At 37.0% G+C, this 27,622-nt stretch overlaps 1 protein-coding gene and 2 long non-coding RNA genes across 4 annotated transcripts in view; 2 read left to right on the plus strand and 1 right to left on the minus strand.

Annotated features, from left to right (window-relative positions):
- Positions 1-27,622, plus strand: part of Dhc62B (Dynein heavy chain at 62B) — a 123,007-nt gene that overhangs the window by 93,106 nt on the left and 2,279 nt on the right. Inside the window, exons 27-30 of the mRNA XM_074185272.1 lie at positions 584-1,054; positions 1,603-2,022; positions 18,021-18,641; positions 21,031-21,504. Of these exons, the coding sequence (XP_074041373.1) occupies positions 584-1,054; positions 1,603-2,022; positions 18,021-18,641; positions 21,031-21,504 (1,986 nt within the window). The remainder of the gene's footprint in view (positions 1-583; positions 1,055-1,602; positions 2,023-18,020; positions 18,642-21,030; positions 21,505-27,622) is intronic.
- Positions 4,953-5,765, plus strand: LOC141486760 (uncharacterized). Its single transcript, XR_012468019.1, has 3 exons — positions 4,953-5,211; positions 5,332-5,537; positions 5,596-5,765. It is a non-coding gene; the product is annotated as an uncharacterized lncRNA (long non-coding RNA).
- On the minus strand, positions 22,318-27,004 carry LOC141486759 (uncharacterized). Of its 2 annotated transcripts, none has more exons than XR_012468018.1 (4): positions 26,477-27,004; positions 26,134-26,395; positions 22,883-23,194; positions 22,318-22,831 (listed from the first exon to the last, which is right to left on the minus strand). It is a non-coding gene; the product is annotated as an uncharacterized lncRNA (long non-coding RNA). The 2 variants fall into 2 exon arrangements; XR_012468017.1 differs by having other exon boundaries at positions 22,320-22,831; positions 22,883-23,169; positions 26,477-27,002.

Raw genomic sequence — 27,622 nt, forward strand, 5'->3', positions numbered from 1 at the left:
TATTTGTTTTTTGAAATATGTCTGATAGATTTCACAGAAATCTCTAGTTTGCGGACAATTTCTCGTACCCTTAATGAGAACTATTTCTGTAATTGACCATACTAAATTGATTTTTTTTTTACTTTGTTAATTTTTGAATATATTTTTAATTTCTGAATAGTTTGGACAAGTAATGTATACAAGAAATATCCACATATAAATTCATCACTTCAAAAGGAGCTCTTTCAGAATTGGTTTATATAATAATAACAGAAACAAAGAGCTATGCTGTAAATTAATACAAATGATTCTTAAATGCCAGTTCAAATTTTGCCATTATACCCAATTATTTTTTGTGAAATATGAATTATCTGGGAAATGCAGATATGTGATTTTTCTGAGCGATAATTGAGCTGTTTTGTTTAATGATTCTGTACATTTCTATGTTCTGTAAATTTAATTGTGAAATATTTTTCACTCTTAATAAGGAAATACAGGAAAGAGTACACGTTCAATTTATAAATATATACATTTTTCAATAATACAGTTTCCATCGCTATTGAAGTTTTGAAAACATTCAATATTTTTTTCGAATAAATCGTAGGTGGAGTGGGCGTGGAAAATACCTTGAAGAATCCATGTTCGCACTGGTTACCAGATGAATCGTGGAATGAAATATGCAGGGTGGAAGATCTTTCAGTCTTCAAAGGTTTTTCATCATCGATAAAATCTGACGAATCCTATTGGAAAAAAATATACGACGATTTTCAAGATGATTTCGTGATGCCCAAATATTTTCAAGAATCTTTGAATACCTTCAGGCGGCTGTTAGTAATAAGAATGCTTAGACCAGACAAGCTTATAACGTCTGTCACCAGTTTTGTTAAGAACGAAATGGACGAAAGATTCATCAGACCTCCCCCCTTCAATATTAGTGTATCTTATGACGACTCGTATAGTTTATGTCCGTTGATTTTCATTCTATCTCCTGGAACGGATCCCATGGCAGCTCTGGTAAAGTTTGCAGGAGAAAAAAAGATGAGCGAAAGATTCAGATCGATATCTTTGGGACAAGGTAATTTGGGAGTCTTATATGATACATACAGGGTGATTTTTGTCCACTTTCGATTGGACGTTTTGACAAAATAGAACATAAATTACAAATTTGCATGAAAATGTCAGGTTATATCAAAAGAGGTACTTCAAGTTCAATATCGATATTGTTTTTTGAGTATGAGATGGGATTTACGGAATTATGGGAATTAGTCAATTATAGTAAGAACAGGTGCAGAAGGATTGAAATGTTAAACTTGAGAAAATTGGCTACAGAGCAAATCAAAAACACACATTGAATATGTGCGTGTGTTGTAAATGGATATCTAACAATTATAAATTTTGTGTTATGATATTTTGAATTCATTTATTGATGAGTCTGTCTATTGTACAGTGAACTTTCATTAATATGGCCACCAGCATCATTACATCATTATATAAGTGGTTCGTGATCTTTGAGTATCATCTTTATTTTGTATTATAATTATCAAAAGTATGATCGAAGCTCGTCAAGAATAACACTGTATTCATATTACTATAATCTATTCAAAATGTTATGAAATTCCATAGGTCAAGGGCCAATGGCTCAAGCTCTCATAGAAGAGGGCCAGGAAGAAGGCCTTTGGGTGTGCCTTCAGAACTGCCATTTAGCCACATCTTGGATGCCCACCTTGGAGAAAATTTTCGATAACCTTGATTACGCTACAACACATGACCAGTTCCGCTTATGGCTCACCAGCTATCCTTCAGGAAAATTCCCGGTTACTCTCCTCCAGAAGGGAGTTAAAATGACTAATGAACCTCCAACGGGATTGCAGAATAATCTTCTTAAGTCGTATATCAGCGATCCTGTTAAGAATCCTGAATTCTACGAAGGCTGCATGGGGCATGAAGAGATGTTTGCGAGGCTATTGTACGGCTTGGCGTTTTTCCATGCATGCATACAGGAGAGAAGAACTTTCGGGCCACTTGGGTGGAATATTCCATATGGTATGTTCACAGTGTTGAAATTTCGTATAACACTCACTCAACATTCATTGTTCATTAGATTAGATTCATTAGATTGTTGATAAAATGCAAGCATGCATTTATTATTGGTAATATCGATATCTGCTCTGACGTGGAAGAGTGGATTTCGGGTTTTCTAATGATAAAACGGTGTGAAATTGTTAATCGACTGTTTTCAGTTTGTGGTAGTGAGTCTTCATTTCACGCCTGTCTCTTCAAGTTGAAAGAGGGTTCAATGGGGTTTGATTGCGAAGAAAATCAAACGTTCAATCTGAGTCATAATTTGACTTTCAGGTGTGTCCGAACAATATAAGTCGTACATCTACGGATCACCGGATCACAGTTATACAAAAAAGTTCGATGGAGAGAAAATGTATACAAAGTGTTATAACGTTTTGACAATATTTTGTGGACTGAAGAATGTCTTTCCACAAATTTGGCTATTTAATCTGCAGAACTTTGTACATTTCCTTCATTTTCATCCTCATCAAAAACATTAAGAGTTGGTTCGTTGAATTTTTGGGATATTGAATTTTACTGATCTAATCTTTGTTTTGAATTATTGCTAATTCGCAATGATACACACAGTATTCACATACATAAACATTCGGAAAGAATGAAATAATTCAAACAACAAAATTGGTCTTTCACATATATTCAGTGTGCATACTTAGAGACTGGCTGTAATTCAAATTGAATGAATCGAAGAGTTTTGTATTTATACACTTTGATACAAATTTTTGGATTTATTCTAATGAGTGTATTCAGCTTCCCAAATCTATTCGTAAATCAAATTGACTGAAAGAACAATTTGTTCAGGATAGTCTCGACTTATTTGCACTGTAGGTTAATGGAGTGACACCTATCAGAAAACAATTCCCCTGGCTAATACCACAAAGGAATATCATCAACTTTGGGTTGATGATGGTCACTACCTTGCACTGACGAGAGGCCAAATAGCCCAAAACCGGTCTGTAAGTGTGCCCATTCCTATAATTTGTCACCTCACAAACCACAAGAGGAGACTAAATCATCTGTCGGTAACAAATAAGACAGATGGGTATCCGCGGCTAAGCTAAACAGTGGAGACGGGAGTGGGTTAAACAACTTAGCAAATTTCAAATAGATCTTAATGGGCGCCAGGTAAATTTAATCCTCCAGATACCCTAAGTAACTCACAATATCAATAACTTACCAATTAATATTGGAAATAAAAGATAAAGATCCCCAATATGATTTATTCAGTAATCCTAACTTACATGGATTAACCAACAACGCTTCTAAGACAACAATGCAATATTCACACTACTACGCGATGTTCAAATGTCAATACAAGAGCGCGGTGTATATACCACGAATTCAATCAGCCATAAATTACGGTAGTAACGACGCTCAAAAAAACTACAATACGTCGAGTAAAACTACCACGAAAATTGAGTAGGTGAAATCGTAAATACTAGTATCGGATGGTAAGACAAATTCGTTTGCGTCGCGTGAGCTCAGGCGCAGGCGCATCGGTGTCAACAAGCAATCGTGAAAGGACGAAAATACCTCAATTTCCGTTTCACAAATATCTATATTTATCAGGTATCAATAAACAAACTCTTAATCAATAAACGATAAACAAACACTATATCAAACAGGTATCAATAAACAGAAGGGCAACACTTATTCAAATATCTCAGTATATCACAAATTTTAAATTAAATCAATTATAACTTGCGTGCTCCTTTTGGGCCACCCGGTATATGGTGTTAGGCTACCCCGTGGTTCGACGGAAGTGGATCACCCTGTAGTACTGCTGAGATGGATCACCCTGTAGTACGGCGGAGATGGATCACCCTGTAGCACCACCAAGATAGATCACCCTGTAGGGCACGACAAGCTGGACCAGTAATGGATCACCAAATAAGATCCAGAAAGATAAATAAAAAAGGAAAGAAGAAGAAAAAAGGAAAACAGGAAACCAAGAAAACCGGAAAACAGGAAAAACAGGAAAAAAAAGACAGGAAAAAAAACAGGAAAAAAAAACCCTACGGAAGAAAATTCTCAATCAGAATCAGATAAAAACAAGGTGAGATTCAACCCCCATTCAATAGGGACTATTTGACTAATCAATACCCCTGGTATATTTTCATTAAGCAAAGTAGCAAGATAACAAGAGTATATTTTTGGGTGCCCTGTATAACCATATGACCCGTAAAAATCAAGAAAATTGAATGAGTGTTGAAACCTCTCTTCAATACTAATATTCAGTTGAGATATAACGATGGAATCAGAAATTACTAAAATCATCAAAAACACATTTAATGGTAAAATTCTAACCCTGGCCAAGGGGTTTTCTATACGTTTCTTCGTGTGCGGTGCTCTGCACGGAAGTCCTACTGGGACTTGATGAGTGACTGAGGGCCTTCTGTTTCTTATGAATCTAGAGACGAGAAACGAAGGTTGTAGAATTGAAGAGGTGATATCATAGCTAAGACCACATGAGAGATGCGACAGTGATTCAGACATACCTAATTTCGGAAATCCTTCCACCTGGCACGAGTTCGGTAACCACCACAAATCCTCAAAAGAGCTTAAGTTTCAGACTGCAAATATCCACACCAAAATGACCAATCAGTCTTCCACTATACAATCCTGCCTTGTAGAAATAATCCCCGTGAAGGATGGCACAAATACAACCAAATATATCCTACAATCAGTCTGATGGTACGCTTTGAACTCCGAACCAATCTCATCGAAGGCTAACTTCCGAATACTAAGACACTGCCACATCTGACAGCTAACCAGTTGTTGCCACAGTGCGTCCAATCTATACTACAAGCACCAAGGGGGCGCTGTGCACAACATCATACATTTATCAATTCCTCCACAGCCACTTGAGTCAATATCAAGAAGTCCATGACCCATCAAAACTCCTTCTCAAAGCAATGCAACCCTAAAACAACCCTTGACAACTTGAGTAGCCGATAAATCCTCCACCCGTGAACAACTGTAGAACTAGTTCGGGGTAGTTCGTCGGAACGACACTACGAAAGTTCGGCGGATGTCAACCAACAGCTGTCTCTTAACCTTGTAATAAATAGAATGTTTACAAAAGTGTGCACTCCAACCTATTTTCAACTATTTACCAATCCTTATTCATGCGATGGAATAGAAACATATAAGGTAAGTCGCCACATCCTTCCCTTTCAGTACAAATATTAGAGCATTCATATTATGCAGAATATTTATCGAAAATATCAAATAGTATTCAGAAACCCAGAGCTAACTAATATTGTTTTTCAGGCGATATGACTCTAATATGTAGTAATCCTTCTGGAAGTGATGAATAACAATCTATGCAAGAAATATTCTCGGAAAGGTATAGAGAATAAGGCAGACAACGGCTAAAAAAATGATAGGTGAAGAAATCTGAGAAACAAACAATAACAACTAGTTCAACCTAGCGAGGAATTTCGGATCTCCAACGTCGATTGGCGACAGGAGAATGCGTAAGTACTGGTCAAAGCAGTTAGTCAGGGAGCATACATTTATTCTTGTACATTTCAGGTATGGTTTTCTATGGAACGGAAGATTCCCATTACTATGATGTTAAATGAATAAAATCTACTTGTAACTTAATTACATTGTTAATATCCTTTGAATAAAGATCTTAAAAGGTAACGTAGTGTTTTGAAAGGTCACATAAGAGCAGTTTGATCTAGTGCTAAATTGAAACGTAACAAATTGAAAATCGATTCCAGCAATTGTATCGCCAACAGTATGAGCAGGAAATACTTCTGTGAAGATTTCTGCACTGACACCTGTTGGATATAATCCAACGCTCTTCATGGTATTAGCCAGGGGATTAACACTTTCATTTGAATAAATTCTAATATTCGATTCGTTCAATAAACATTAGAAGAGCTTCATGAAAAATATTAGAGATATTTTGCCACGAATACTATGTAAATCATTGAGAAATTTTCAGATGACCTTCAACATATTTGCAATCATAGTTCAATAATCTTGAAGGGACACTTTTGACACTCATATATTTCGAAGTGTTGGTGATGAAGACACTACTCTAAAAGGCCATGATGGATTCCATTAGTTGTCGACTCACCCTATTTGACCTGAAGACGGCACAAGTTAGGTTCTAGGATAATTCAAGTGAATTGACTCCTGAGGCTTTCATTTGGGTTTTTTTGAACAAGTTTTATCTCGGAGGAACGTATAACTTGGGATGCAGAAAAACCTAGAAGTGCTCTATGTGGAATTGCGTCGTCTCACTCCAAAATATATATACATCTCTACATATCCATCGAAAAGATGAAAGATGTTTTCGTCTGCAAGCGCATGCTCTTCATAATCCTCAAATCCTACTTCGAATTCAATACCAATATCATAATATCATGCATGTTCTCTTCCATAATCCTTAGGAAATTCTCAAGATCACCTCTATGAAATAAATGATAACCCTATTGTTATAATCATCATTAACATTCACGATTTCCTGAATAATTCCCAAATTTCTATAGTTATAAAAAGTGTTTTTATATTATTTGAAGAACAATCCCTTGAAGCGAACAAAACTTGTTTTTAATACAATTTCTATATCTGGAGTTGTTTCAAAATTCCTGATAATCATCAATAACTTCATTTGTTATTTCAGTCATAGCTACATGGTTATCAATTATTGGCAAAGTATTCTTCATTCGTTTACGAGAATAAAAAAGGTTCATTCTCAGTTACTGAAATTGTTTGCATACGTTAATGTTTCAGCTACATATAATTTATCAATGTATCCCTCTGGAATGATTATTCCATTTTCAATGATGTGAACAGGGTACTTTTATGCCAAGGCTCACGCCAGTATTTCAAGCGTCTCGTGGCAAACCTTGCAGCGTCAAGAACTTCTACAGAAATTACTCAAATACGATAGAGCAGGGTGTTGAAAACATTATCCTCTAGGCCATGATGAGTCACTCGGTTTCCAACTTCAGCCCACTTGACCCAAGGAAACTGAAAGTCAAGTTCTTGGATGAGCCAATGTATTCAACATTCTTGAAGAAAACCATGTGCATGGCTGTATGGGTGGTACACCTGTAGGGTATATCTATATAGCATAAATAGCGTTAGCTTCGCGATAGTTTCTAGTTTGATCTTTCTCTTGAAGATGCTCACTTGGTGATCGAAACACGTGTCGAGGTGTTAAAAATAGCGATTTGGTGTTAGGAAAAAACTCCAGTAACATTCATTACTACACCAAAGGTTCCAAACAGTGCATCATAAAAAAATCTTCAAAAAAACTATAGACAAGTCACTTTGCTATCAGTGATATCAAAAATCATGGAGAAAGTCGTAAACCACCATATCCTCAAATGTTGGATAGGCTTCAACATCTGGAGCGATCATCAATATGACTTTAGAAAACAAAGATCTACAGGCGATCGTATGTCACCCTGCTAGGGTGTATTTTGCCGAATGATAATTTTAAAATACTAGCAGTAGAGGGATGCAATGAAGCACCACTAACAAGTTACCCAGCTAGGTCAGTAGTCGTAGGTTCGATTAATAATAATAAAAAAAAATGGTTTTTCTTTCTCGCGCCACGTAATTTTGGCAAAAAAAACTGCCTTGATAACTAAGGAACCCCCTACTGCATTATATCAGTAAAATTTCAATTATAAATAATCTCAAATATGTCTTTATACAAATATCTGGAAAAAAGATTCAGCTTCAGCACTGGGGAAATATCAGATGGTAAAGAAATATTCAACATTAATTTAAACAAACATGTATATTTGTATGGAAAAGCACAATACGAAAGGTACAGAATACCCCGACAGAATCTTAAATTAATTGTGGTTGAACTCCCAGAATATGGGCTGAAAAAGTATTAGTATCAGAACTACTGATGCAAAGCAAATAATATTGACAGTTGTGAATGTAGGGGATGCTGATTTGTGACGTCACTTCAGAGTACCCAAATAATGATAATAATCTTACTGAATAATAATCAACATATAAATGAATATCCCAGAAACATTTGAATAAATATCTAAAGAAATATCTTAGCTGTTTGAACACCCTCCTTCCGGGTTATTAGGGTTGCTACGATGGCTGCAGTCAGCTCCGAAAGAGTCTAGGACGGTCTTCAGTCTGTTGTAATGGCTAAGAGCTGCTCTCGCTTAAGAGACTACCACACCGGTGGTGTCTTATACGGAATAGTTGACCACATAGAGGCACAAGAGTGGAAGAATCCAATGAAGAGAACTGATGAGGAAAACGAAACCCAAGCTGGCGGTTCTATGGGCCTTCACAGTCGATGGCTCAGCCGGAGTCAAACACCCTAAAGAGTGAACATATAAAAATATACGCGGTAGAACAAATAAAATTCATATGTGCATTTACAAACCTCTCAGTTGAGGGTGTTTCCACTAACAGATGGTAATTGATTTGGTCCCAGTGAAGAAAGAATCCAACAACAACCTGGTTTCAACGGAAGTGGGCGGTGGAGATGGTCCAAACATATGAATAATCAGGCCTTAAAATAAATACGATTCATGTAGGTACACCTCCATCTGATAGAACATAACCTCTTATCGGTGCTTTATAAATCCGGCGAATTGCCGAAGGGATTTCTGCGTCTCGACAAAAATATAGGTTTCAGACAACCACTAAACAACGCCAGAAATCGCCGAGTCCGAAAATCTCGAAATCCCAGAATGGATGCAAAAATTGCTGCAAGATACTTCGGATCACGCACCACCTTATTCATCAAACTCCACAATCAAGAGAAAAGACAATTGACAAAGTAGTCATTCCAGAACTAAACAGATCGGTGACAGTGATGACAGGTCGATTAAACTACCAGAGGTGACACTCTACTTCCGCGTTCAGCGAAATAGTCGGCCTTGAATAAAGGTAATTCCGAACGGAATACCTACGGTATTTATATGGCCAAAATCCACCACATCTCAGCAAGAAAATAGTCAGAGCTTCGAGTACGAATCGCACAGGGATAAAGATCTCAACTATAAACAACGCTCAGTGGCGTACCCGATATATTTTCCTTTTAATATTGACATGGAACTAGTGCAAAATTCGCCCGTAACAACCCATATTTGGAATAACGCAATCGAGAAACATGGAGAATCAAGAGCTGTTGCGCTTGATATTTCTAAGGCCTTTGACCATGTATGGCATGAGGGTTTGCTGGCCAAACTTCGATGATATGGCTTTTGTTGGATCATTTTTGTGTATGGCTCTTTAGCTTCCTGAAAGAACATTCCCTGCAAGTGGCCGTCGATGAATACTTTCACTATTAACACTAATGTTCCCAGGGATCCATATTGTCTCCAACCCTTTTTTCACTGTATATCACTTATTGAAAAAAAAATCAATGTATTGCTTTGCTGTCGACAGCACTTTTGTCTCGTCATTCCATTTGGATTCCAGGGCATCGTCTACGGAGGCACAGCAGAAGGTTGCATATCTTAATGAAGATCTAGAAGTGATTTTGAATTGGGGTGAAAGTAGAAGCTCCTGAAATATGAAAGCTCATTGGATTCAAAATGGTAGATTGAAAAATGAGTTTTTTGATGTTTCTACAGTAAAAAATTAAAGCAATTGTTATTAACAAATCAAGACAAAAAATAGAATGTATCAATACTACTATTTTCCGGCTTGCCACTCGCGCCAGCGAAACGTCAGGAAGAAATTCCAAAAATGCACGGCCTTCAAACCCGTTGTGAATCAACCCCTTAAAAAAAAAGATAACGCGGCCGCCGCTGGCTGTCGTAAAACAACTGTAACCTGGCCAAGGTAGCTCAGCCGGTGTTTCGTTGTTGTTTGATGTTTGCGCCGTTTTGATGGAATTCCGGCTAATTTTCTACCGGCCTCCATAGATTTCTAAGGAATTCTCCACCGGTTTCGGGATAGTTCGTTTGCCTTATATAAACGAGCATATCGATGTTGTCAACTTTCGCGGACAGTACGGTGCAAAGCGATATTATAAGATGATAGACAGTTGAATAATAGTTGAAGTTTTAGTGTTTTGTAATGAAGTTGAGTTTGATTATTTGTTCAGTGTAGTCAATTATTGGTAAACCCACGGCAAAAAACGTCAGAATTCATCAAGTTATTTTTAATGATTACGAAAAATATTTTGAAAGAAGAGGAAATTCACTACCTAGTTTCAACTACCTCCATTAATAATTCTTTCAATTTAACACCAAAAATAAATCTCCGCCCTTATTAAGTTTCTTGGGATTTTTTTTATTTACAAAAAAGTTTGACATCTGTTAAGTAACAATTTTTTTTCAACCTCTGATTTTCTAAAATTGGTCAAAAAAATACATTCAATTTGGAGCCCTTCTTATATACCTACAGGCCGTTTTTCAACTGATACCACTATTGCTATCTCGGAAATGGTAGGTCCTACAAGGACGGTCGAATAGAACAAAAGTCACCTTTTTAGAAACGGTATACACAGATCGATAAGTTCACCAACCGTTTTTAAGATATTTGCAAAAAACTGAGAATAATAATTTTATTTTATTGCTCTACCGCCTCCATTTTCAATAATATAAAAAAATGACAGGTGAACTTTTGTCTTTATTAAATATTTTTTATAATCTGGCTCGACTTATTTTCCAATATGACGTTTCGTTCATAGAAATCCATCAATAATATATTTTTTTAAATAAGGACCTGTATTTTTTTCATACGTTTTGGTAGTCGTTGTAATTACAAATTCATTGATGTGTATTTTCCAATGTTTTTTCCAGCAAAACATCATCAGTATTCCATAATTTTTTTATTAAGAGGTCGAATTTCCGAATGTTACTGAAATCCAAACAAAGTTTGCCCATCGGTGATGTCGTTCATCGATTTCTTAAATATTTATATTCACTGAAATCCAAATAGACTTTTGTCAGGGTTGTCTTGAAAAAGAGACCAATAATCTTTGTATCAATACCAAGCTATTCATAATTTCCAAATGTATTTTGAAAATTTGTAGCTAGCCAAATATTTCTGTTCAGAAAATGTGTATATCAACAATAATTGATTTATGATAAAATTGTATCAAAGAAGTCAAAGACGATATTCACGAGAAACATGATAAGCCATGAAATATATGAATGTGAATGTCAAGTTAATTGTCACACACAAAATAAAAGTTATTAAAATCGTTGAGCGATTTTAAGGGAGAAACATGAATTTTTTCAATGACGAAAAAGTGACATGGTTTTTGTTCGAGATATTTGAGAAATGCTACCAAATCTCTGACAATGTATCCTGAACGACGATAACCCAATCATATATATTCTCAACGTATCGAAAATAATTTACGAAATCGACGTGTTAGGAGAGTTCAAAAAAGGTTTATTATAATGAAAATTTTTTGCCAAAAAATTATCCTATCAAATTTGTCTATTTCTAGTCATGTGTGTCGAAATAACCAATGAAACCATCATTACACTGATAACTACCCATGGATAGTTTTCACGGGTAGTTATCACTTATGTCATGACATTGCTAAGCAACCAACACAATAAAGTTGTTTGACATTTCAGTAATTCAATTTATTTCGAAAATGTCACTTCCTCGCTTTGGTGTTCAAAATGATGCGGCAATTGACAAAATCATTGAAGAAAATACACCAAAAAATACTGTCAATAGTAAAAAATACACTTGGAAAATATTTATGGAGTTTTGTGACGCCAGAAAATATGAATTGGATGGAAATCGTACTCTCGAAGAGCTTGCATTAATACTCAAGGATTGGGCGATTAATATGAGAAAAAAGGATAGCACAGAGTTTAAGGAGGCTACTGTTAAAACCGTATGGAATATAACAAGCAAATTATTACAAGAAAAGTATTACAAGGAGTATAATATCATGCTAGACCCCTTTAAAAGTGTTGCATTCAAACAAGCGCGGAATGCACGTGACGCAGCACGAAGAAATTTACAAACAGATCCCACTAAACGCAAAACAAGCTCAGTACCATTAACTTCAAATGAAATGAGTAAAATTATAAACTTTTGGGATGAAAATACCCCTATAGGACTCCTATGCAAATTTTATCACATAGCAGCGGTGGAATTGGCTTGGAGAGGTGGTGAAGGTGCTGCTTGCTTAGTTGATTATTTTCATATCGAAAAGGACAACAATGGATCTCCAACTAATAGGATAGAATATAATCCAATTTTCAGTAAAACCTGCCAAGGGGGTTCAAAGAACTGCGCCTCTAGCAAATGGTTAGTTCAAAATAGTGATAACAATGCTTGTCCTGTCAGATTATTCATTAAATTATTATCAAAACGAGGCACAAATATCAAGACAAATAGACTATTTTTAAGGCCAAATCGTCACTGGAAGACAGTAAGCGATAACTGGTATGACAATATGCCTCTGGGTAGAAATATAATCAACGGATGGACGAAATCTTCTGCTGAAGTAATTGGCTTGGATACGAAACAGAGGAAAATAACCAATCACTCCAGAGCAACTGCAGTCAGTCAACTAGCTAAGAGTGGAGTTCAAGAACAGCAATTGGTGAAAATTACTGGGCACAATAATGGAAATTCCATAAAACCTTATTTGAATATTGATCAGGAATAAAGCAGGGATGGCCACTAACACCCTTGGCCTTTGGTGAGTTGCGACACCACTTACCCGAGCAACTGGTGCAAAACCGGACCGGCAGCCCAGGCGCACCCGGGAAGGAGAACTCTATTCTACCTCCGGTGCCGGCCGTGGGTCCGCAGGGCTAACCACCCGGTGGACCCAACACTTGGTTCCCAATAATCAAGGAAGGGGCCCCCACAATCGACCCGCTCGGAGGGGTCAGAGGCAAGGTGGTGGGGCCCAAAACGATGATTTGCCTACTGATGACAACCCTGGCAATGAAAACGGACGTTTTGAGTGGACGCATGAACTAAGAGATAGCCTTATGCATTGCTACGAGAGTAGTGAGCCCGCGCGAAGAGGGTACATGGCGAGATTGCATGCTCTGTGGTGTGAAACACATCCGGAGCATGCCGCCTTTTCCGCCCAAAACCTTAGGGATTACGTATCCTATCTTCGGCGGCAGGGCTATATAGCTCCTTTCCAGCCTGCTAACGAAGTGGTGGAAGTGGCAGTTCTACCACCCGTTGGCACGGCTGGAGAGGAGACCAGCACCATACCACCAATGGAGACGACAATCAGAACACGCAGGGCGCTCCACAGGATTAAGCCCCTGAAGCCACAAGAACTGGCTCGTTTGGATGCGGAGGTTCATAGTGTTCTAACAGAAGAGGCTGACATCTGGCAAATCAACACCGCCGTGTATAACGTCGTCCAATCGCTTTCCGAATCGGAAGGACGAAATCCCGGTCTTGCGGTTCGGAAGATTGAACGGCGTATACACAAGATGAAGGCTAAAATCACGTCGGCGAGACAACACGCGTCTCGTATCCAATGTGTGATGGATTACAGGGCAGCCAACAGGCCTTTCACGCCCGCAGTGCGGCGAATAGCCGCCAATCTACGACGTATCCATCACACTTTGAGCCAAGGCGTGCTGCTGACCACCAAACAGCACTGCCTTGATAGGATACGAATGCTAGTGGCTGCTAAGAAGTCACTAGTGAGGCGAGCGAGAAGTATCGCGGAAAACCTTAGGTTCCGCGAGAAACCTTCTCGCTTATTCCAAGAGCCTCCACGTGTTGTGGATAATCCGCCGACCGCTGATCAGGTGGAATCCTTCTGGAAGGATATCTATGAACACCCGCAGCCACTCAACTTAGACACTCCAGCCCTAGCGCAGTTCGAAGCTTTCAACAGAGAGCTTCGACAGCCTGAGCCCAATGAACTGCGCAACCCGATAACCCCGGATGACGTTCGAAGGGCCCTCGTTGGTTCCAAGAACTTTGCTGCTCCAGGCCCAGATGGGCTGAACACTTATTGGTGGAAAAAACTACCAAGTACCCACCACCATCTGGCCAGAGTTTTCAACTCGTGGCTCGATGGAGAGCAGCCGATTCCGGATTGGTTTGTCGAGGGGCGGACCGTTCTTATCCCCAAAAGCGGAGATTTGTCGATTCCTAAGAATTACAGACCGATAACATGCTTGAATTCGTGTTATAAGTTGTTTACAAGCATCTTATACACACGAATACTCACCGCAGTTGACCGAGTGTTCGAACGGATATATGAGCAGAGAGGGTCGAAGAGAGGAGTTGCTGGATGTAAAGAGAACCTGCTCATCGATAGATGTGTAACGCAGGACTCGATACAATATAAGCGTAACCTCTCTATGGCCTGGATCGATTACCGTAAGGCATTTGATACAATTTCGCATGAGCTCATCTTGCATTTGCTCAGATGCCTTGCGGTACCCGACAACATAGTGAGATGCATTGAACAACTGACACCACTTTGGCGAACTCGCTTCACCATAACATCTGGTCAAGCAAGAGTTCAAACAGGGTGGGTCACTTTCAGAAGGGGTGTATTTCAGGGTGATTCCCTCAGCCCCCTTCTATTCTGCATCTCACTATTGCCATTATCCGTTGCGCTCAGAAAGACTCGAGGATATAACTGTGGCACCCCCGGAAACCGGAGGCACAAGGTCACCCATCTGTTTTATATGGATGATCTTAAACTTTATGCCTCTGGAGAGAAGGATCTCTATCAGTCCTTGAGGGTGGTGGAAGAGTACACGCATGCTATCGGTATGAAATTCGGGATAGACAAATGTGCAATGGTTCATCTCAAAAGAGGACGATGCGGGGACTACGGAGAGGATTTGCAGCTCGTAGATGGAAGCATCCTACACCATCTGGATGCCGGAGAGACGTATACTTACCTCGGGGTGGAACAACGCCACTCACAAGAGGTAACTGCAGTGAAAAACTCTCTCCGCGGTAAGTATCAGCACAAACTTCGACAGATCTGGTCATCGGAACTGTCGGGGAAGAACAAAGTAGCTGCAACAAATATGCTTGCCGTTCCAATCTTACTCTACTCCTTTGGAGTAGTGAAGTGGACTCGGGAGGAGCTGTATCAACTCGACGTAAGGACCCGAAAAATGATGCATCTCTATAGGAGTTTGCATCCCAAATCGTCCGTTCCACGGTTGTACTTCCCCCGACAACAGGGAGGTCGTGGACTTTTGAGTTTGGAGTGTCTACATGACAGAATGGTACTGGATACAGCCTGTAAAGTCGTCAGGAGTTCGGATCCCCTTCTCTGCATGGTCCGTGACCATGAGAGAGCAGGAATTGGAGCATTTCTCCTTAGGGCAGCTGCTCGAGCAGCTGATGAACTCGGTATAGTTTTCGACTCTGAACGAGGTGACTACAACTCTGTCACCGAGTTGGAACCCGTTCAGCAAAAAGCTCAGATAAAAGCCGCAGAGATCACCTTACTTCTGCGGAGACACAGGGATAAGCCGATGCATGGGGTCTTCTTCAATAACATTGAAGACCTTGGCTTATCAAAGCGCCTGACGTTCGCTTTTCTCAGGTCGAGTGGGCTGAAGTCGGAAACTGAGGGGTTCATCACGGCTTGCCAGGATGGTGTCTTCAACACCTTAGTCTACCGCAGTCGCGTGATGGGTATAGAGGTTCCTGACACAAGGTGCAGGGCCTGCCGCGAGGCGCCCGAGACCCTAATGCACTTGCTATCAGCATGTCCAGCATATGCGGTCTCGGCCTATATCCATCGACATAACGCGGCCCTAAGAGTGCTATATTACCATCTACGGCACTCTTACGGTATTGACGAGACACCGGTGTTGCCCTACGCTCCGGGGGATATTGAATCCGTTGTGGGGAACGAGAAGTGCCGAATTTATTGGAACTATTCGTTCCCCACCCTCAGGCTCATACAAGCTAATAAGCCTGATGTAGTCCTTCTCGACCATCAGACCAAAACGATATTTGTCGTGGAGTTTTCAGCTCCTGGCGAGACGAATATCGTCAGAAAAGAGGAGGAAAAACGGATAAAATATCGAGATTTTCTCTTCGAACTCCGCAGACTCTATCCAGATCACTCTGTCAAGATGGTCGTTCTGATTATTGGAGTCCTTGGTGGAATGATGTCTTCTCTACTCTCGAATCTCAAAATCATACCGGCTTGCCGCACTAAGGCAGAAATCTTAGCCGCACAGATGCAGAAGGCTGTCATTCTTGGCTCACTGCGTTTGCTCAGGGCACATGATTCTCGGACCCAATGATCACTTAACCCACGGTGTGGGGAGTGGTCATTGGTTGATTATGCTGGCGCGCCCTCCCGAATGTATCGGGGCTTCGGGGGATAGGGCCTGACCAGCGCACACTACGGTGGAAAGCATTTATCAGGAACATTATAACCAAATAATCAATAGTATGCGTGGAAACACCTATGCAGTAACCGAGGCAAATACAGCAAGATCAACGGAATATCATTATACGAATTGTTCTTTTAATAACTGTGTGTTCAATAAATAATTTTGTTCGAATTGCAAAAAATTTTCTCACCGAATATCCCTCGAACATTGATAAATAACTCATAATTTTATCACAACTTCCTCAAGCACGTTATTTTAGGTAACATCCCTCCGCCTTCGGCGTCGGGATGTTACCAAATAACGTGCTTTCGAAAACTGTGATAAAATTATTTCGTTAGTTATCAATGTCCTTGGGATATTATAGCTGATAAAGTGACATTCATTTGATTTAGTATTTGTGGAAAATAAAAAATGAGAACAAGGAAGTAGGTATACCCGAGGGTGTTTGCTCATAACTCGGCTATATCCACTACGTCTGTACGGAAAATTTTAAAGAAAAAGCCTTATAGAGCAAGGAAAGTTCATCATTCGCATTTGATGGACAAATTTTTTAAATTTCCAATCAGACAAACTACTTGTTTCAGAAAGTGTTTTGTGTTATTCTCGAAACAACATTAAATTGTTGGAGGTACCTCACAATCACACATTTAAATATATTCCAAACACCTTCAATTAATTCACCAAGAATAAGAGATTATTGAATAATGAAACTGTTTAGGAGTTGAAAAAACATATTTTCAGAACAATGATATTGCATCCGAAGTGGAATTTTATGTCAATATTGTTTCTTATATAGAAGAGTTGTACCAAGTTAAATCTGAGGACTTTCTCTCCGATCACGACAGATGAAGCCAATAACGACTGCCCTCAACGCGTGGATGTCATGATCGGAGTAAAGTCCAAAATGTGTAAACTGTCTTTACTAATCTATATCTATACTAATATTATAAATGTGAAAGTTTGTGAGGATGGCTTTTTCCGCCTAAACGACTGAACGGATTCAGATGAAACTTTACATAAATACAGCTCATACATCAGAATAACATAGAGTCTACAATTTTCAAAGGTTTTGTGTAATTTTGAATATAATATAAGTATTAAGTAAGTCGGAAAAATTCTTGCTCCCTGAGAGCTATCTTGGCGCGCGTTTCCATTGGCATTACATGAAGATTATGTACTGTAAGATTTTTTATCTTGAATAGTTTTAAATAAAAGTCCACGATAGCATATATCTACCTCTCATGTTAGAATATCTGTCAAATTTTTATAGAAATTGATACAATTGTCTTTTTATGTATTCCATATAGGTAAACTGTGATGCATTATGTGTCGCGTCTACTGTGAGACGTCGGGATTCGATGCGCGGGGGTAGAGGAGCGGTCTAAGCAATGAAGCGCTATTGCCGAGAACGCGACCCGAACACGGGCAGACGTCGTGGACGGTTGTGTTAGTTTTGCGAAATTTCTGTATACGTAACATAATTCGATTCTCGAAACTATTCATCACTTAGTGCAGTTGGCATATTTTTTCCATTACTGTATCTTCAAAGTGAAAATATAAATTACTACCTGTTGCCCGCGGCTTCGCCCGCATAGAATTTGGTTTGTCACATCAAGTTCCGTGACACGCCATTTCAAACAAATAGTTACAATAAACTTTTTTCAGGTTTCAATGACTCTGACTTCGACATATCAGTCCAGCAATTACAAATGTTCATAAATGAGAGCGAAGAGCCTTACGAAGCACTTTCATACCTGATTGGAGAATGTAACTACGGTGGTAGGGTAACTGATGATTGGGATCGTAGGCTTATAGTTACCATCTTGCGAGACTATCTGAACCCAGAAGTGGTGTCTAACAAATCCTACTCCTTCAGTGATGCTGGAAAGTGCTACGGTCTCCCAGAAAAAATAGAATACACCGCATATATTGCCTACATAAATTCCTTACCGGCCATACATCCTCCGGAAGTTTTTGGTTTACATACCAACGCTGGCATAACGAGGGACCTGCAGAATTCAAAATTAATGCTTTCGTCTGTCCTCAAGGCTTACGGTGATACTTCCGCTGGAGGTAGCGGAGAGACCGATAAGCAACTGATGATGATGTGTTCAGATATGTTGTCGAAGTTGCCGAAAAAATTCGACATGGAGGCGGCCAATGCTAAATACCCAGTGGAATACTCCGAGTCTATGAATACCGTGCTCGTTCAGGAAATGGAGAGGTTTAATAAGCTATTGAGAGTTATGGTTGCGAGTCTTTCGAATATGCAGAAGGCTATACAAGGTGAGAGGTGTACAATAATACTCATTAGAAATTAATTCGAATATTTCGACACTTTCGGTTGTTATCATAAGGGAAACTAGGAAAGTAAAATATGTGTGTTCACATATTGCTTAAGTTTTGATAAAACTACTTACATTATCCGTGAAGTTGTATGCATCACATATATGTACGAAAAACATTTAGGTAAAGTTGACAAAACAATAACTTTTTGTTATTATCAGTCAATCATCAATCTTGAATATTTTAGTTCAAAATAAAAGTCATCAATGTTGCATTTGATGCGACATAGTAACAGAATAACGGAAATATTCGAAAACTGGAGTTTATGGATTATCGAATTTAAGAGTGGTGCCAATATAATCAGTTGAGGCAACTCAAAAATCAGTTTCATAGGACTTCATGTGTCCTAACTCTTATTTGATTATTATGAAGCTTTTTTGGAATATTTTATTCTGTTACGATTCACAATATGGAGATATGAAGGGTACTTCTTGAAAAATTAATTAACGTCTCACTTGAGTTTACGCATTAGTTTTTATTAACTACTTTTCTTGGTTATTCACATTTTGTGTTCAATCGAGGACCGCCTTCCCGGTACTGACAATGCCCAACAGGCTGAAACAGCTGTCTACCGGTGGCTTTTGAATTGAAATCAATGTGGGAATGATAAAAAAGTACTTATCTATTTATCTTTTGATTTTTATGGAATTATTTTCCAGCAGCTTGGCTGCATTAACCTTTCTCGATTTCATAACCAAAATAATATATAAAAAAATATTAATTATTATCAAGCAGAAGGTATACAGTGTGTGGCACCCAAAACGAAACAGATCGAATATCTTCAAGACATATTTGTTGAGATAAAAATCAAAAGAAGTCAATTTTGAATTCAAAGAAGATATATTTCTATAACAGCCCAATCTTTATACCCCCTTTTCTGTCCTCTGGCTATCACCATTTGAATAGAAAACGTATTGAGTACTTAGTGTGATGAAAGTAATTTTATGAGAAATTCATCCATGCGACTGTTGACTACGTAACTTTCAATCTGGAAGTATTCTCACGTGTAGAATAATGTCATCAAGGAAATTCAGAAATGGTCCACAATGTCAGAAAATGTTTCGAGACATGCTTATACTCATGCGTGGCAGATCTTTTTTCCGTGGTATAAAAATTCTATATTTTTATTATTATTATCATCTACTGTGAATTATTGTAGTTTGAAATGATACAGTTTTATATTTTTGTATTCATATAATGTAAACTTTTTCAATTTTTACTAGCTTTTCAGGATTCATTCTCCTTATCTCTAGTATCATGATTTTAAATATGAAGTGTTTTTCTTGCAGGAGGGGGCTAAAATGAAAGTTACGTAGAAATCAGTCTTATAAATCTACTTTTTTATGATGTGTTTTACTCATTACATTTCCTAGTGTAATAAATATCAGGTTAATTTTCATTTCGAGGGTTGAATCATTTTATCATAACCTAAACTATTACACCTTCTCCTCCGCACCTTGGTGACCATCACCTTCAGAATTTAAATGGAGAAAGTAGTTACATTTAATATTTTTCCTGTTTAAATTCTAAAAGTGATATTGATCAAAGGGCGAGGAAGAAAGTACAACAGTTGAAGTTATGATAGGAAAATATCCTCCACGGAATGAAAAACGACCTGTTTTTTCATTTTTTTTTGGAACAAATATGTAGTAATGACATTCGATCTGTTTTGTCGTGTATGAAATAAAATTACTAAAATATAAATAAATAAACCAAAAAAATGTAATGTTGATGATTTTGGAATCAAAAGTATAGACGATAATGATTTGGAAATCTAAATTGAAAAAATTGTCAGCTTTGATTCGCTCTCAGATTTTTTCGAAAATGAGTCTTATTTACAAAAAAATATTTAAAAATTATGTTTTCTTTGCGATTGGCAGTAAACGTCAGTTCAAGTGACATTTATCGATCACACAAATGACATACTCAATGCCTAGGCGTGAAAAATAACTTTTTCGTCTTTTTATTCAAATTGCGCTCTACATAAGCACCCGATCAAAAATAAAAATAATGAATTCACCAGAAAATAAAGTTATTGTTAGTATATTTTTTGAAAAATATAATTGAAGGCAGATACTTATAATAAAAAGAACGACAAAATTTAGAATTTTATTATGAATTCAACTCTAACAATAATGATCCAATGTTTTTATTCAGAATAGAATTCAGCTTAAATATTGAACAATTTCCACAAACATTTTCGTTTCGCTAATACCGTAGCTTCCTCGATAGGAATAATGTTTCCTTGAAATAAGTAATTTGCAATAGTATTTTAGCCTTGAAATATATAAATTATAATCAATGCTTCAATTCAAGTTTTTTTTCACAGGGCTTGTTGCAATGTCACCAGCAATTGAAGCGTTCTCGTCCTCTCTGCTTCTCGGTAAGATTCCTACCAGCTGGGCGGGAGTTTCATATCCCAGTTTGAAAAACCTCCCTAACTACGTATCTGATTTTATAAACCGAATTCAGTTTCTACAAACGTGGTTTCTTGATGGTAAACCCATGACCTACTGGATATCCGGTTTTTTCTTCACCCAAGCATTCTTGACGGGGGTGAAGCAGAACTTCGCTCGAAGATATACTATTCCTATAGACAAATTGACATTTGATTTCGAAATTTTGCAAACAGATACTTCTAGTGTCAGCCCTCAAGATGGAGCCTATATTTATGGGTTATTCACCGATGGGGCAAGATGGGATCGAAAGACGAACAGGCTTGCAGAGCTTTTGCCAAAAGTGTTGTATGATTCGATGCCTCTCATATGGCTCATACCGATAAAATCAGCAGACTATAATCCCGGTAAGTTTTTCATAGCATTATTGTAAATAATTCCCACTACAGGGTCTTTTTTCAACACCCAAGTCGTAGTAATGGTCGTCACGGTGTAAAATTTTCAGTAGTTATATTTTTTGGAGAAAACATCGTATACAAATCTATTGACGTGAGTATACTCAGTATCAAATTTCATGCAGAATTTTGTACCATTCAACTAAATCATTTAATCGTGCGATAATTGCTTTATATAGATAATCTAAATATGGTGATTTTGATATTTTTCAACTTTATTTGTATGAACTATGAAGGGCCAAAGGTTATTTGTTTATTTGATCCACCATACTTTCGACTTTAAAGTCGAAATTTCGACTCGTAATTTCTACTTTTATCTCGTAATTTCGACTTTTATCTCGTAATTTCGACTTTTATCTCGTAATTCCGACTTTTATCTCGTAATTTCGACTTTTATCTCGGAATTTGTACATTCTTTTTGAATCATTTCGACAGTGCTTCAATCTCCTCATAGTGGTATGTTTTTTACGCAGAAATATGACAGAAACCGATTTCATTGCATATTCGGAGCCTACTCATTTTTTGATTGAACCTTCGGGAACCATTCTGTTCCAGTTAATTTTTTTGCGTCATTAGATCTCTACGATTTTTCGAAACGAGTAGAGACAACCCAAAATATCTGATGAACATTGTATCTCTTCAAAGAATATACCAAAAGTATTATTTGGTTGCCATTGCAAACTGTGTTTCTACATGACGTTTAAGATATGAATGTGTAGAGTATTCTTTCAAAATATCAATGAATTTTCACTAGAAATTTCGTCAGTTGTAGTGAAAAACTGAATTTTAGATAAGTTTTGATAACGAAGTAAGGATATTACTGATCAGATTGATTTACTATGATGAGAAACTAATATTTTGGCCAAAGTCAACTTTCTCCTACTCGTGCGGAAAGCATTTACTTTTTCAAAAAGGTACTGAATAATATCAATGCATAATTATCAATCTAAAATTTATTCAAATAACATAATTAATTCTCTTCTCCAGTAAATGTATAAATCAATTATGGCATAAGGATTTAGGGACCTTGTGTAAATATTTTTTTCATAAAAATTGAAGATAATTTCCAAAAATCTTCATCACAGGCTGTCCGGGGATATGTACACTCCGACAAAAAATGTTTGAAAGCGAATGATGGAATCTTGATGAGGTGATCTGTAATTCCATAAAGGGAAGGCATCGCATACAATATACTTGTTCTCCCTGCTGGAGCAATAACATTTCTTGTTTTCCGTATTCTATGAATATTCCATTCAAAATATACTTGATCAAGATCACTCTGAAATGAAAATTATAATCAAAAATTCATTAACAACAACTCATCTCTTACTTGTACTAATGGTATGAAACAAATTTGAATCAGAGACTTGTCCGAAAATGATGCATCAAATAAATTGTCTTCTATTAGGGTTTGAAATAAATTCATCCAGTATTGTGCATTATGTTTACATAATATAGACCACCAAGATTCTATCCTTTGATTGTGCATGCTTTTTCCATACAAAAAACATGGTTGATTCGTTGATTCAGTAAATACTTCATGAAAGGCTTTTTGAATCCTCTCCATTACTTCATTTTCAGTGTCCATATCGGTTCGTAAAGTTCTGGGACATCCTCCTTTTAAGAAACATCCTCCAATTATCTTCAAAATTACAAATTTTTTCGAATGTGAAGATGAGAAATAATAAATAGTACAATACAGGAAATATCAGCCACTAACGGTTTCCCGAGGGGTATTGTAGATAACATAATTAGGAAAAAGAAGTTTAGGTTAAGAATGAACGAAATCTCGACTTTCAGAAAGGACAAAAACCAAGATAAATACATCTCAGTTCCATACCACCAATATACGAAGAACTTTGGAAAGATTTTCAAGGAACTAGGTATGAAGGTGGTTTTTAAAACAAGTCATACACTGCAGAACCTTTTGGGAAGTCCAAAAGACAAAGTCGAGAATTCGGAAAAGTCTGGAATTTACGAAATTGAATGTAAGGACTGCTATGCAAAATATTATGGACAGACAAAAAGATCTATTAGAGTGAGATATAAGGAACACATAGCACACTTAAAATATGGAAGACCTGAAAAATCAGCAGTCGCCCATCATATTTTGCAACAAAACCATACCAAAGACTTCAGTTCTTCAAGATTAGTTAGGAAAGTTAATAACAACAGGCAACTAGATGCCTATGAGAGTGTGGAAATAAGTAAACATAATAATATTATGAATAACGATAACGGACCAATACCAAATAGCATACTATATAGCTTGTTGAAATAATATTGTTGGGATTACTGATTACTACAAAAAGACACATTGTAAATATATTTAGATAGGCAATATCGTGAAACTAATTTTATATAGCTGAAAATTGTTCTATATATAGCTGTAACATTTAAACATACATAAGGACATATTGTAAATAATAGAAAGGCCAATTGTAAAATTAATTTAGGGTGGTACACTTGTATGGGTGGTATTACTGATTACCTACCTGTATGATGTACCTGATTAGTATAAGTAGCTTTAGTTTTGAGTAGTTATTAGTTTTATCTTCCTCTTGAAGATCATCACTTGGTGATCGAAACACGTGTCGAGGTGTAAAAATAACGATTTGGTGTTGGAAAAAACTCCGGTAATATTCATTCTTACGAATGTTGAAGATACATTTTATGAAGTTGGTACACTTGAGTTTTTGGAAAAAATTCTAAAAACTCAATAAAGGTGCTGAAAGGTAATTTCTCAATATTAGCATTGAACATGTTGAAGAGAAAATTTCAGCGGTTTAACTAGGATTTTTCATTCAAATGCGATATCACTTCTGATATTGATACTTTGGGAGAATATTTTCTGAACATTTCAGTTGATCTATGTGATGAATATTTTCCCATGGCTGAGAAGGTTGAAAGCAAAAAACTATCCATTTTCAAATGATGATTCGTAAAACATGCGTAATACTCTATCGAATTTGAAAACTGTCAGTGATGCAACTTACTTTGACAAGAATGAACAGGCTTATAAAATTTTCTGGAGAAAATACCGAAAGTGTGTAGAGCCAACAAAAACAGTCGTTTATGATAATTACATTTGTTCACCTGACAACAAAAACAGGGATAGTTGGATGTTAATCAATCATTAAAGAAACAAAAGGAAAAATGTAATTTTAACTTAGAACATGAAAATTACCGCAACTTCCAAACTCAAATTTCCGGACTAAACAGTAAAATTCTACATGAGATGTCAGATATATTATCAGAGCCCCTTTGCAATCCAATCAATCTGTTCCTCATTCGGAGCCTTCCCGGATGTATTTGAAATAGCGGACACATAGGTATTCCTTTGAACTACTGACCAATATCAATAATATCTTCAATGAAAAAATCGTTAGTGTCAGACTTGTAAATCAATAGTTCAAGCAGTTGAGGAGTTACTTGGGGATGTAGTAGATGGTTTTGAGGAGGTTTGGGTTACTGCAGTAACTATGTGTGCCTTAACTTCGTTCAACTGTGTTTCACATGAATTTCTCTTGCAAAAACTTGATTACTACGGAATTCGAATTCATATCTTACAAACAGACATGCGGGGTCATGTACTAGACATAAATCTTGTTTTCAAATGGTTAAATACTGAGTGCCTTGAGTGTCGGTCTTATAATATATGTGGCTGCCTATAACGCATTCATCTACAGAATGCTAAGGATGTCACTTTGCAATGAAGCCCGGAACAAAAAAAGGAAATTATATACCAAATAGCAAACGAGAACGGATATACCCAAAAGACAATAGATAAATTAGAAAATTAAATTAAATAAAAAATACAGAAAAAGGATCAAACTACTCCAACAGATTATAGCCTACCTTGTGATTTATGTAATTATCAAAATGTAGTTCGGCCCAGGCTAGTCGATTATTGTCGGGGCTGGACGTGGGTAAAGAAAATATGTTTTTTTTTACATTCGAAATAGATGGAAAAAAAGTAAGCCCTGGGGCGCCAGTTGAACGGATTTAACAGGGAAGGGGTTGGAGAAATAACCAAAAAGTTAACAACGAAGCTCCAAGTTTGAAATTTATATTAAATTGATATATAGAAAGAAATATTTACAAACTTCACTACCAACTGTGTAATAACTCAAAAATTGATTTTCATATGTTATTTGCAACGAACTAATGTAAAAAATAGGCAAATATATATACATCAAGTTTAAAGAAACATTATATCAATACGCCGCTATAGGCCGTTTTGATCACGATATTACTACTGGAGAACTCTACTTCGGAATAATATCGAATCAAAAGATTCGAGTATTGAACTGACAGAGATAGACCTTTACTTGAATTGAAAATGAGGAAACAAATGAGCAGTTGAAAGTAACTGCCTGAATCTTAATTTATCCAGAATCTACTTTTCGATTAACTTCAATCAATCTCGATAATTATTACCCCCATCAACAGCTGTCTTAGGTGCACAGAGAAAAGGAAAATGCTTAAAACTATCCTCTACTCAAATTTTAGGAATGAACTGTAGCTTTCAGTACTCAGACCGCTACAAAATATATCAACAATGTCAGGGCTTCTACTCACGGGTTATCATCATTTTTTATATTTTTTCTTATACGGCTTAGACTTGCTACTTCTCTCCGTTGGTACTTTCTAGAGTGTCTCCTCATATCTCAAAGAATGATATGTATGATGCAACTATAGCTTTTCCGAAGAATTTCTCCCATTACCAGATAAATATGCCTTGAAAGCTTTTTTTACCACCAAAAAAATGAATACCTAAAAGGTTTGACAGTGCTCGACGTGAATCTTTCATAGGTGATCTTATTATTCTTGTCCAAAAAACCTGAAAACATGTGTTATGGAATTCTCTATCGATATTTCAAGAATGGGAAATGAAAATATTGAATAGACTGATTTGACTGACCTTAGATGTTTTTAGGTTTTGGACGGTCCCTAGCTAGAGCCTTGATTTCATGTCGGCTTTACGATAGATACTGATCTGAATCGTTTTTAATTTCTGACCATGAAAATCTCCTCGGTTTTATTTACTCCTGCTTACTAGACAACCCACCATACCAGCAATATGCTGATAAAATAACGAACCTACAGGGCAGGGCGGCTCTAGTGATTCTTCTGAATTCAGAAATTTAAACCGTTACAAAATAAAAAACACAAAGATGGACTGCATTCACATTCATAGGTCACCAAACCAATAAATTTGCAAACATCTTCAAACCCTTGAACATCAACATCACTTACAAACTGAATCCGACAATTACACAAAAAATAAACACGGCGTGTGTGGCGAGGTTTGATTTATATGTTGATGGGTTCAAGTATGCTTTTTTGTGCACGTCGTACCTTTGGATCAGTTTTTTCTGGGTATGGCCGATACAGAATTTGTTGCAGTCCGATCATTATATGCTGTATACTCCGTTTAGGTTTTTGTCTTCTTCTTTTTCATAGCCATACAAAACAAACATAACTTTCTCCCACCAGAAAACATCAAACTCATAAAACAAGTCAATAAAGGAAACCGTATGAACATCTGGGAAAATCGAGGAACAAATTCAAATCAAAACACAAGACCTGACAGTCAATATACTACACATTTCTAGAAACAATGAATCTAGAGAAACACCAACACAAATGATATTACCAGATGTAACCCAAGTACAGGCAAATTTAAAGAGAAGGGTAAGGATGAAAGGAGAAGACAAATACCTGCCAAAACCCTGATTGATGAAACATTAACAAATCCACTAAGGCGATCTAACATATAAAAGAACAAACAAGAAAATGAAACTTTAAGTTTGAATATAGCCATGAAGATGATACAGTCTGCTGTCGAAAGCGCTCGCATATAATAAACAAAAGTTATCAAAGCTTCAAATCATTTTTGTAAACAAATATTAATATTGAAACATTGAAAATGAAGGAAAACTAGTTGTATCAATCATTATATATATATATATATATATATATATATATATATATATATATATATATATATATATATATATATACTATTGTCCGGGTTAAACCGGGTCTGTAAGTTTCATCTTTTCGA

Source organism: Leptinotarsa decemlineata, unplaced genomic scaffold (genome assembly GCF_025532065.1).
Source record: "Leptinotarsa decemlineata unplaced genomic scaffold, Ldec_3_MD MMD2_tig00026369_RagTag_RagTag, whole genome shotgun sequence".
Classification (NCBI taxonomy): Eukaryota; Metazoa; Arthropoda; class Insecta; order Coleoptera; family Chrysomelidae; genus Leptinotarsa; species Leptinotarsa decemlineata.